This window comes from Primulina tabacum, chromosome 1, assembly GCF_025594145.1.
Source record: "Primulina tabacum isolate GXHZ01 chromosome 1, ASM2559414v2, whole genome shotgun sequence".
Lineage (NCBI taxonomy): Eukaryota > Viridiplantae > Streptophyta > Magnoliopsida > Lamiales > Gesneriaceae > Primulina > Primulina tabacum.
In genome coordinates this window covers 52,319,100-52,331,865 of record NC_134550.1, presented here as the reverse complement: position 1 = coordinate 52,331,865, position 12,766 = coordinate 52,319,100, and the positions used below count along the sequence as shown (strand labels likewise).

General features: G+C 34.2%; 1 protein-coding gene and 1 pseudogene across 2 annotated transcripts; both read right to left on the bottom strand.

Annotated features, from left to right (window-relative positions):
• Window positions 1–2,942: 2,942 nt before the first annotated feature.
• On the bottom strand, window positions 2,943–4,745 carry LOC142512511 (putative calcium-binding protein CML48; annotated as a pseudogene).
• A 3,078-nt stretch (window positions 4,746–7,823) lies between these two features.
• On the bottom strand, window positions 7,824–10,399 carry LOC142548309 (uncharacterized). 2 transcript variants are annotated; one of them, XM_075656625.1, is made up of 2 exons: window positions 8,297–10,399; window positions 7,824–8,183 (listed from the first exon to the last, which is right to left on the bottom strand). In XM_075656625.1, exon 1 carries the CDS (start codon window positions 9,778–9,780, stop codon window positions 8,386–8,388), a length of 1,395 nt encoding a protein of 464 aa, XP_075512740.1. In that variant the 5' UTR covers window positions 9,781–10,399; the 3' UTR covers window positions 7,824–8,183; window positions 8,297–8,385. The 2 variants fall into 2 exon arrangements, with proteins under 2 accessions (XP_075512740.1, XP_075512736.1); XM_075656621.1 differs by having other exon boundaries at window positions 8,259–10,398.
• Window positions 10,400–12,766: the final 2,367 nt, after the last annotated feature.

Genomic DNA, 12,766 nt, shown 5'->3' with positions numbered 1-12,766 from the left:
GCTGCAAATGGTCTGTATTTACTCATGTCGAATGTGTACACGCACTTTGTATTTAAAAAAAAAATTCATTTAACCATTTTTTATATGGAATATTGATGGTAGTACTACATAATTGAGTGTCATATTTCATCGGATCGACACCATCTTGACATCAGATCAAAAAAATGAGGAAAAATTTTAAAAAAAAAAAACTAAAACTGAAATTCGATAACTATAGTTGGATTCTCCTATTGCTCACTGTAGAAGGTTTATTGGCATTTATTTTATGTTTTAAAATAAAGAGTTTACTTTTTGGCAATATTGTTTTGAGCATTTGACAAGTCTAGCACTTGACAAGATTTATTAATTAATTATGATTGCATTTAAGATACTTTTGTATCATATCTTTAGATTAATAATAATCACCAACTTGGGCATATTATTAATCCAGGTTTTGAAATGGATTTATTTGGTATTATCGGCTTTTGTTGATGGGTCACCATCTTTTCCGTGTAATCACACAAGGTCATTCCAAATAAATTAATTTAGATTCTTTTCCTTTAATGGGAAATTAATTTCCAAATTGATTTTAAATTCAAACTAATATTCTAGATCATATTTTAATACCATATATAATGCATTAGATTAAATGTTTCAAGTGGACATGTGTTCTTCTCCTGTTAACTTGAAATAATTTAAAGTGAAGATGGTTACTCTCTAAAATTAAATATAAATTATGCCTACTTTATCATTAATGTATGAGGATGTGGGATACTTTTTTTTTAATGTAATTAACTAAAATTTGTAGTTGGCATTTTCCATAACTTACTTGAAAGAATCCATAAAATTGTTATTCCTCAAATATCAATAGTAAACTGTCGTGTAACATCGAACGTTTGTCATTTTATCATAAATTATATCTGATAATAATAATAATACAACTAAAATTTTTAAATCACAGCTCAAACAATTGACTTTTATTAGTGCATCCTTGATGTCTTTCGTCGAAGAGATGAATCATTAATATGGTCAATTATATATATATATATATATATAGAGAGAGAGAGTAAATGTTTGGTGGTTTCATCAGGTCATTTTGGTCTGGGATGATATATCCCCTACCACTTATTCTCCTTCCTGAATTTCAATTATTGGTTTCTGTAGTTTTTTTTTTTGATTTATCTCGAATAAATCATTAAATGATAGGTTATTTTTTTCCTTATTTAAAGAATATTTTAATTTCTTGTTTTGGACATTTAAAATAAATATGTATTTTACATATTCGTTACAAAAAAGATTCTTTCAGAGGACATGTAATTTCATTGGATACATAAATTTTTTTTTCTTTGAACAAAAATATATTCAAGTGAGAAGATATTCATGCACAATTATTGGGGTTGGAAGAATTTGCCTCCCAAATAATTGTGCGTAAAATTTATGTGTGATATATCCTTCACACAATGATTCAAGAGTATGTGAATTGTAATTAAGAGTTCATTTATCCTCACATGTGAAGTACTGTATCGAAAAAAAATTGTATACCCTGTATCTATTGATAAATATACACCCTTAAATTATTGTCCCACGAGTAGCATATCATTAACATGATTGTGTATGACTACACAAAAAATATAACACAAAAACTCCTGTGAGATGGTCTCATGTGTCAATTTCATGAGACAGATCTTATATTTGGGTCATAAATAGAAAAAAAATTATTTCTTAATGTCAAAATATTGCTTTTTATTGTAAGATTGACCAAGTTTTAAGAAAAAATATACGTGAGATCGTCTTACAAAATCAAAAGTTTAGCAATTATTTTGCTCCAAAAAACGAGGAGTGCATTAACTGCTATGTATTGTCAATGGTTTAAAGAATCTTTTCTTGAATTATAACATTTGATATAAAATATCCATCCTCGACATTAGCATGGTTCGAGGATTTGGGCCTGTAGTGAAATTTGGGTCTTAAAAGTTTCCAATAACCCAATCTATTTTTTCTAGTGCGTTATAATTTATAATATTCATAGACAAACAATAATATGGAGTTTTTTTTTTTTTTTTTTTTTATGTATTTGTAGGAGTGATTAGATTTATATATTACGAAGAAATGAAAAAAAATTAGAAGTGGATGAGTGTTTGAAAGCAAAAGTGAAATATTGTAAATCGGAAGTGGATAATATTTGATAAACATGATTTAACAATCCGATAATTCTTTTATTTCGATTAAATTAAGTAAAAATTAGCGCAAAATTTAAGTAAAACACCCAAATTTGTTTACTTTTTTTAAAAAAAGGTTGAAAGTCGAGAGTACCATTTTGAAACGGTTGCAAACACTCCCTTAAAACAATTTTCAGTTCTAGTTTAAAATTTAATATTACAGAAGAATTAAAGAGGAGTAAATTCACAATATTTACTATTTTCTTTTATTTTTATGTAAAAAAATTATATCTTAGATTTAAGAGGTTCGAAAACATATTTGCTTCTTTCATTTTTTTAAAAAATAAAATAAATTGCCACTAATTTTGAGATTATAATTAATATCATTGATGATATCTCATGAGGGTCCGGACTAATTAAATAACCCAAATCAGAGTCAATATGCATAGTACCTTCTTCAGTAGCCGGGCATGGGGATGCCCGGGAAGACCGAGCATGGGGACAACCGGGATATTTTCTTCCCGAACAATCGAGCGCCCGTGCTCTTATGCAAGCTTCCGGAAACTTCTACCCGAGCTACCTCGAGAAGCACACCGAACTCGAGTGTATTGGTATGTGCTATCTAATCTGTCAGAATAGCATGTGTTTGGCGTGTTATAGAAGCCATCAGAAGCACAGGGTATGGGCAACCGCCCTATCATACTTAGCAGGTAAGCACTGAAAACAAGGTAATAATGAGATCTCCTCCTATAAATAGCAGGTATACTTCTCCTTTAAAGGAGGCTGGAACTTTGAAATCTTGAGTATTTTGCACGTATATCATTACATATATAGATACTCTGCTTTTCTTCTTCACCTGCTGACTTAAGTATCAGAGTGGCCACGCCGAACACCCCTCCGGCACCCATTCACGAATTCCTCTCCTTCTTTACAGGTCTTGATTGAAGCCATTATCCTTACTCAAATTTCCTAAACACAAATTATCTTCATCATCCGGTGGATTGTCTACATATCTTATACCCGATTCACTCGGAAGAGAGAAATTTACTTTCACTGTTTCCAAAAAAATTAAAAGTATATCTTGATTCTGTCTCGTTATATTGCTCCCTGAGTGTTACTCCAACTACGACTCAAATGAGTAAAAACGGAGAAAAACAGAAACATGCAAATAGCCATGCGGACGTATAGAAAATGCTCGAGCATCCGTCGGATTAGTCAACTTCATTGTAATTATAGCTCACCTTCACAATCATTCCAGACCTGCATTGGAAAAAAGATCGTTAACAGATTTAATCCAGGTCAACAATCTAAAAGCAATTGAATTTCGATTATATTAAAAAATAAGCTCTTCTTACTCAACAAAACTGTCAAAATTCAGCTCTACCCTCCCCAGTCCACTGCCATAATCGTATCTGGAAATCAGAAGTTGGAGAACTGAGGCAAATCCAATGCTATATAGTACATCCCTCAATTCTGTAGCATCAATTTTCCCACCGCGATCCCTGCAAATCTTTCAAAAATGGCCTACAAGAAATAAACTTTTTTTTATGAATGTCTGTTGCACATTCTATAATAGAAAAAAATTATTTGAAAAATAGAAATAAATATATAACTTGAAAAAAAATTAATTGAAAAAAATTACAGAAAACATTCCGCAATGGCAGCTGCTGCAAAATCGCTGTTCCATTCCGCGACGACAGCGAAATCGCCAAAATTCAAAAAAAATGTGGTGTTATAGTTACACAACCGATTCAAGTAGAACTTTATCGCGGCCCGTTCAGCGACGCGAACCATGTGAGGTGATGATTATGTACAAAACAAATCACATTCTTGAAGAATGGAAGTACTAAGCATTCACATATAAGATCACAACCATAGCACAGGGATTCTTCCTTCAGGGATTAAACAATTTAAAACTCGTGAACTGTCCTACAATATGCTGGAAAAAAAAACTATTTACATAGAAAAGACGATCTTTTTTATTTCCGACACTAACAAAGGTACTCACCCGCCATTGGCCAAGGCAACTCCATACTTCAGTAAACTCTTTTGGTCCTAAATATTTCAATACTCAATCGTCAATGCCACCAGATTTCGTGAACCAAAAGAAATGTTGTAAAACAAAATCAGTCACACCCGCTCAGAAAGATTAAAGATTTTGTAATGTTAGAGACACGGAAAATGCCGAAGCAGATTGAACCCAAAATTAGATTTGAAAATTATTCCAAAACGGGAAAACTGACCGATTCTAAAAGAAGATTCTCTGCGATTCCTGAACAAAAAGATGAGAAAATGTAAAGTCCTAAGACTAAACTTTTGGTAATTCCAAGCGAGAGCTTGTTGGAGCTCCATTTCTTCAATATAACCATTTTGGTTTCTGTCCACCATCTGGAAGCTTCGAACCACATCCGGGTGGGTGCCCGGAGGAAACGAAATGTAAACATTATGCGGTTGCTGATACTGTTAGGAACCAAAACCGTGCGGCGGCGGAGTCTGACCCGACCCGCACGAGGTAGTGCTGCCCTGCGGGTAGGCGTACGGTGCATACGACGAAGAATGGTTGGATGGATATTGAGCTGCAGGCGTGTGGTAGGGATGGGCCAACATTGCGTTACACAAAATATCGAATGATATAATACAAAAAACATTTGAGAAGAAAACCAGCGAACAATATAGTGAAGGAAACGGTAGTGAAAAGCTTGAAATGATCTAAACCGAGGCCTGTACGAAATACAGTGTCCTCAAGACATATTCGTTCCCTCCGGTATATGCTTCGACGATGTATTTGGACGTATGTTTCTCATGATACAACGGAACAACAAACATTAACCTAGCACGATGTACCACAACGGCAAACTGAAAGGTACCTGAACTTTATCACGAAGGCAGAGGAGCAGCAACCGGAGGAAGCAACAACAGCCGAGACAACAAAAAAAAGTGTTGAAGGAACGAAAATGCAGGGGAGTGTGTTCCATACTTCTGAAGAACTTGAGGCTACATCTATATATAAGCACTCACGTTCCATATGGACAGTCACTGTTGGTCATCCGAAAGGCCAAATGTCAGTCCAGCTAGAGCACCAAAGGTCAGTCCAGCTGGAGCACCAACAGGCAGGCCATGTGGAGAGTCAGACAGATGGAAGGTCATCCATAATAGAATTTTGGAAAATAAAAAGGAAGGTCATACCAACAGGTAGGCCATATGGAGAGTCAGACAGATGGAAGATTATCCATAATAGAATTTTGGAAAATAAAAAATAGCAAAAGCCATGTAAACCTTAGTGGGAAATTTTGTCTTGATCGGTCCGATATTCGACACACCCAGGTCGCGTTCGTACGCTTGCACACAAGTCAAGCATTTTTCCATTGCAAATCGGGCCCAAGATTTGGGCCTCCCTGCGTCGACGTGCGCGAGAAAAAGCCTTTTGACCAATCTTTTTTACACCTTCACAAAGTGTAACTCAATATAAGCTCACCAATACTATGATTATTTTCTTATGTAAGACATTTCTCATTTACCATTCACTTATCTAGACCTTACTTGTCCAATTTCTCACTCAAAAAAAAAACAAATCTAATAGACCAAATGCTCTATGCCCAACACATGGGTTGTTGCGGGTTGATTGCGGTAGGAGCAGATGGGGAGTACGATCGATTACCGCCCTACGAAACCATTTCAATTTACTATGAGCTTTCAGATAACTGGAATGAAGCAGACAAGTTGATATATAATCCCTAACCAAGTTGCTACGAAGTTAGTCAAAGTTTAATTCGATAAATCATTTATGTTCATTAAATTAAATTAATTATTTTATAATATTCAATTTGCTTTTTTTTTAAAGGTAAGCTTGTAATTAAATTAAGATAAATCGTTCATTACAAACTCAACCAACCAACGAGGAAACTCCTCATTCAACCAAACAAAGGGTGAATGGGACAAAACCAAAATCAAGAGGTCAATATGTGTTACTTTCGAAGAATGAAACTGTTGGTAAAATGTCTAAGACCAATTAAATATGTATAGTTTCTTTTCTTTTTTTCTTTTTTTTTAGAAAACATATATAGTTTCAAGTAGCGTGGAATTGAGACAAAAATTTGTGTGAGACGGTCTCGCGGGTCGTATTTTGTAAGACGGATATCTTATTTGGGTCATCCATGAAAAAATATTACTTTTTATGCTAAGAGTATTACTTTTATTGTGAATATCGGTAAAATTGACCCGTCTTATAAATAAAGATTCGTAAGAACATCTCACAAGAGACCTATGAATTGATCTCTTGGAATCAAGCAAGTTGTTCGAAACCGTTCTCTACAAGTTTTAACTTCATTTCCTCATTAAACAACACATAAAAAAATCATTTCCAGCTAAAGTTGACTTCTTGCACCTCAAGAAACAATACTCCAACAAACATTATTGAGTTCGATTTCCCTCCTATAAATAATCCTTACAAGAACAGAACTGATACATTGTGAAGTAGAAGATCAAGTGTGACAAAAGATAAAGATGGAGTTAATTAAAAACAGGATGAAAGACACCAAATGGAGTTACATTTAGCCGTCATCGTCATCGGAGTAATGCTTTTCGCGTTCAACGTAGGATCATATTTGACCGAAATTTCAATGGGTATGATGACTTTTGGTGAATTTTTGTTTAAAAATGCAATATTGCATAAATATGTTTGGCACTGATGTTTTTTGGGTTTTGAAATGTGCAGATGTTGCAAGGAGAAGTGTTCATGATAACCTAATCACAATAGCTATCAAATTCCTAAATTTCTTAGTTGCCAAATGGTTGCAGTTTCGCTATCTTGCACCACTGAAAACTGTATCGTCATTTATGTCAATAGTGTTTTGGGTGGTCTTGACTCGATCAGTCTCGTATCTACAATCTTGATTCCAGAGAACAGCTACATTACCTAATACTCAGAACACGAGTTTTTACAGAGCCATTGTGTTCAAGCAATTCGGTTAACATCCACTGCCTACAGGCCTCAAAAATAAAACTCCAAGACACACCAATACCCAAACCAGAGGAGCATACAGATAGGAAGTGAAAATTTGTTTTATTTTTTATCCTGAAAAGAATATTGGTCTTTTTATTTAATAGATCTCTGAATATGTAATCTAGAAAACATTGTCGAATTTAATAATCCAATGCCATTCTATATATGATATCCAAGGTCAATAACATTGAAACAGAAGTTGAAAATAACAGCAAATAAGTTCCGTGCAACAGAGGAAAATGATTTAGTGATGGTCAGAAATTCAAATGTAAACTTTATATCATTGCATCATATAAATTAGATAGCTCAAAAAAATTGTTTAGAGTAGAAAAATAAACATAGCAGATGAAATCAAACCCGAATAATGGCCTAGCTAATCCAGATCTTAGTCAAAGATAGACAATTCTATCTCTGTGGATATATCTTTCCTCCCTAAACTGTAACAGAAGCAATAAATTCAAATTCAATATAAAATTTTCAACGTGGAACCAGCACACCTACAGGCTGCAAACAGAACAAGTACATGGACTACAAGAAGTTTAATATTTCATAAATAAAATCCGACTGATAGTGCAGGGCAGGAAGAAACTGTAACTTGTTACTAGAGTTGATACTTAATAGAGATAAATTGTTGACGATAGATCACCATTGACAGGAGAGGCTATAGTAAGATTGGTATCTATGGAAGAAGTAATCTGCGAGAGGCTATAGTAAGATTAATAACTATGGAAGAAGTAATCTGCGAGAGACCACAACTATACAGCAAGGAACATTTTGCAGCTACATATTACATAAGAAAAACTTTGTTTGTCATACACACACGGCAATAAGACCAGGCCATTAAGTAACTACTCATGGCCTGTATTAAGTGGGAAAACATAATCTTAAAGGTGGAGAAAAAACAGGCGCCTAACTTTGTTAGATGTTAGATTTTCCAGTTAATGTTCCTCTTACAAGAACAGAATGGATGAGTAAGTTGATTCTGGGGAAGCGACAATGAGTAGCAATCACCGTTGATCTTTCTTTTAACAGCATGTATATCTCTCAATTACACGAAACACAGAAATAATTGAACAAAGACATTAAAAATATGACAAATATAAATACAAGCATCTCACATGTGCTGTATCGGATGAAATGCAAAGAAAAGCTCAACCATATGTTAAACCCCTTGCTTGACTGCAGTCTGCAGCACAAGCAGCAAGAATGCATGATTCAACTCCAGCAGCAATTCCACATGTACAATCAAGCGCTCCTTGGTCTAGCTTTTATTTTTTTGATCAAGTATTCCTCCAAATGGGGACCAATATCCACTATTCTGGTGTTTGGATTCATATCCACCTTCACTATATTATTTAGAATTTCCTCCAAATCTTCCCTGTCTTCTGCCTCATAAATCCTAGGTAAAAGTTCGTTCCATGTGTCAACATGCGGACTTTTCCCATGCCTTAAGAATTCAAATAACACTTCACAAGCATCATCAATTTTACCAATATTGCTAAAACCTTTAATTAGTGAATGGACAGCTGAACAATGGGGAAGAAGCCCCTTTGAAATCATCACCTTTAAATAGCTCTTTGCCTCGTCATGCATTCCCTGATTGCATAAACCCCCAACTACTGTTTGGTATGACACCGAATTCGGTAAGCACCCATTTGAAGGCATGTCATCAAGAACCTTACAAGCATCAGCGCCACGACCTACTCTACAAAACCCCAAAATTACCGTGTTGTAATGAACAATATCAGGATTGCATCCTTTCACTTTCATCCTACAAAGAAGCTTGTAAGCCTCCTTGAGCTTTGTCTTCCTACACAAGCTATTCAATAGAGTGGTATAGCTCAATGTATCCGGAACAAACCCCTTATTCAACATATCTTCCAGCAAATCAACAGCCTTGTTCACCTGACTCTTCCTACACAAAGCTTGCATTAAAATCCTATATGACTCCACATTAGGATCAACATCCCTCTTGAACATTTGATTCAACAAAGAGTAAGCTATGCTTAAATCACCATTCAAACAGAAAGCTCGCATTAAGATATTGTAAGATTCCGTGTTAGGAGCGACATCATACTTGTGGGCAGATCTAAAGAGGTCAAATGCAGGGCGAATGAAGTTCAGTTGAGCAACAAGGATTTCGAGGATACGATTTAGGTGTTTCGGAGAAGGCTTGATATTGAACTCGAGAATAGTATAGAATGTTTTGAGAGCTTTCTCTGGCATTTTTGCATCACCATAGATTTGAATGATGCGAGTAAAGAGAGAAGAAGAGATGGCGTATTGTTGAGACTTGAGACTGGATAGTACAGATTGCATGAGGGAGAAGTGGTGAGAGCGACCAAGTTTCAGGATAAGGGTGTGGAAGGTGCCGTATGAGTGCCGAAAACCAGGTTTCCGTGAAGCTAAATCAAAGATTTCTTTGGCGAGGAGTGGATCAGACTGGGAGGCAATCAACTTTTGGATTCGAAGTGGCGAGCCAATTGAAAGTTCTTGGTTCTCCTTCAATTCATGGACATCTTCTCCACATGTGTCATGCCGTTGTAGTTGTGTATGGTGATTACCTGATAGAAAGCAGTACGAGAAGGAGAAACCGCGAGCTTTTGAGACCAGTGTAGGACGAAGAGAGATCAAGTTCATTTTCCCAGAACAACAAAGAAAAGATAAGCTTGACAATTTACGGAAGTAGCCTGAATAGGGATTTTTTCGCCTCGATTCCTAAATCCGATAACAGTCTCTTCTGTATATAGGGAAACAAGAATCCCTAAAAGCAAGCTTTGCTCATTCAAAAAATAATTAAAAAGGCAAGCTTTGCTATACTCTCCGAAATCATGAAGTCAACAGGCAACCTCTCAAACAGAGATGATAATCATGCTAATAACCCACATACGGACAAGAATTTGGCCGGAAAAACTCGTTCCCGGGCCTTGTACACACCCTCGTCACACTATGGGAGCTCGTCATGCTCGAAGTCGTTACCTTAACCACAAGGAGGGGGATCGGGCATAAAAATAAAAACCCATAAAATTACTAGTTTTTTCGGATAAAAGAACGACTAAGAATCACTGTAAAATTAGACCGGCAGCCACCAGCCCACCACCACGTCCGAAAGTTTGATGGTAAAGCTCCGTCCATTGCCACGTACCCGTTACTACCACACCACAGGTCTCTCTTCTTCCGACCAACAAAGAACCGACTACCGAATTTCTTAAAATCACAGCGGCTGATAAAATTGAAGGGATTTAAATCGTGTACAAAGGTATTTTGGTTAGAGATATCAGTGAGGCGGTTAATGGGGGTGAGTATGGTTAAACCCAATAACTTCTTATATCCGCCAAATTTAAAAAATTTTGGCTCATTAATATTCATTCCATTTCGGTTAAATATTCTTCGGATCTACTTCACCTCGAATATGAAATGGGGTCGAGTAGACACGTGAGACCCGAATTTTTTTAAAATAAAAAGTAATATTTCTTCTCACATGACTGAATTATGAAACAGACAAGCCTCAAAATACAACATTGTGGAAAATTAATTCACGTCTTCGATTACACTTAATAATAACAAACAAATTATTTTCACGACATAAATAATGATATCAAAAAAAGAGTTATTAGCTCTCCCAAAAACTTGATATCCCCAAAAATAAGTCATAACATAACTTAAACAGATCAATATAAAATCAGCGAGTAGGCAATATTTCAGACACAGTCTTCGGGATCGTCTTCCTCTTCATCAAGAATGGTATGACAAGTTGGTAAACTATTTGAAGAATTAACTACAAAATTAAATAGAAAAAATACATTGAGAAAATAAAACTGTAATTTCAAACTGAAAAAAAAAAGTAATTTAAATAAAGAAAGTACTATAAAAAAATTAAAATGAAAGTACATAACAAAATAAAATTGTAATTTATTTACCTTTCATCTCATCCACAACCATCTTCGCGAGCACATCAATGCTTCCAAAGACCTTGGATTAAGCCTAATAAGATGAGGCCAAAACTTCTTCTACTATTGCTAAAAGCATATTCAAATACAACAGTCCTAGCTAAGACCGTTATGGTTGAGGTGAGCTACTAAAAAAATGAAAGTTAATAAAACTAAAACTCTATAATATTTATATCCACATATATGAGGCGGGTATTATAGGACCCATGACCCGTCTCATATCCGAACGGGTATGAAAAATTGGACCCGAGACCTGTTTCATGACCCATTTAGTCTGCCCAAACCCGTTCCATACACGCGAGTCCATTGTGGATCTGGATAAAACTCGGACTCATTGACATCTCTAATTTTGATATGTAAATTTAAATTTGCTATATTGAACAAGTGGTTTGATTACACTAGACTATATAGTTAAATTTTAATCTTAACCAAATTATTTCAAGTCTAATTATTTATATTAAATTAATCGAATATATATTTTATTTCTAAATATTATTTTATTGATTAAAATTATATTTATATTGATTAAAATTATATTTATAAATAATTATATTAATAAAATTCAACTCAATAAATAAATCATATACACAACTAAAATATATTTTAATATATTGACACAAATATAATGAAATAACTATTTTTTATTTAAATTAAAATATTAGTCTAAAAACCACTATACGTTTTATAAATCAAGCGTGGATTTTTTCAGGGGATTTTTTTTTTTTTTTTCATATTGAATAACTTTTTGAATCATTAAAAAATCGATACTAGTAAAATAATGACCAGAATTGTTTTGATCGTCTAATAATAATACATCGGAACTCGGGTGACATACATTTATTTATTTTATTAATTTATAAAAATATATTATAGAAATATATGTGATTTATTTGTTGAATTTAATTTAACTAATATACAACTATAATATAACATTGATAAAGAAGTAATATAACATTGATAAAGAAGAAGAATATTGTTATATGTTTATAAATATGTCAAAAATTATATTATATTCGAGTATGTAATTTATCTATCTACTGAGATATATTTATATTAATTAATAACTCTAATATTTTAATGTATTAATTATTTATCATAATAATTGTTAAATAAATAAATATATTTCTTATAAAAATTAATTAGTAAAATAATCTTGAAAATAAAAATATATATTTATTTGAATTTAATAATAATAAATGAACTTAAAAAAATTTAAGTTATAGTTGAAATTGACTTTTTCTTTAGATCGTGTTCAATTAAGCTTTTTTTGGGCAAAATTCATATAAACCTAATATATATCATGTCGAATCATTACGAATTCCACATAAGATCAAAACAGTATTCATTACATATAAGGTAACTCGAACCATCAATGGTGAGAAGTGTTGGAAGCCCGAGCTTTACTTTTGCCATTTTTCAGAACTTGGCAGGGGCCAGAAAAAGAGGGTTTGGGGGGGGGGGGGGGGGGGGCAAGAAGGGGAATCAGAGGGCATCGTGGTAGACTCGTAAACCAGACGAGCCTCGCTCATTTGACCGAGAAATAGACGAGGTAGAGTCAGACATATTGTAGAAAATGGTGAAGAACGAGAAACTTACGAGTTGTTGGAAGAATTGAAGGAGATGGTAGCGGTCGCCAGAGGAGAAGCACAACACGCTGGAAATGTGAGGAAAGGTTG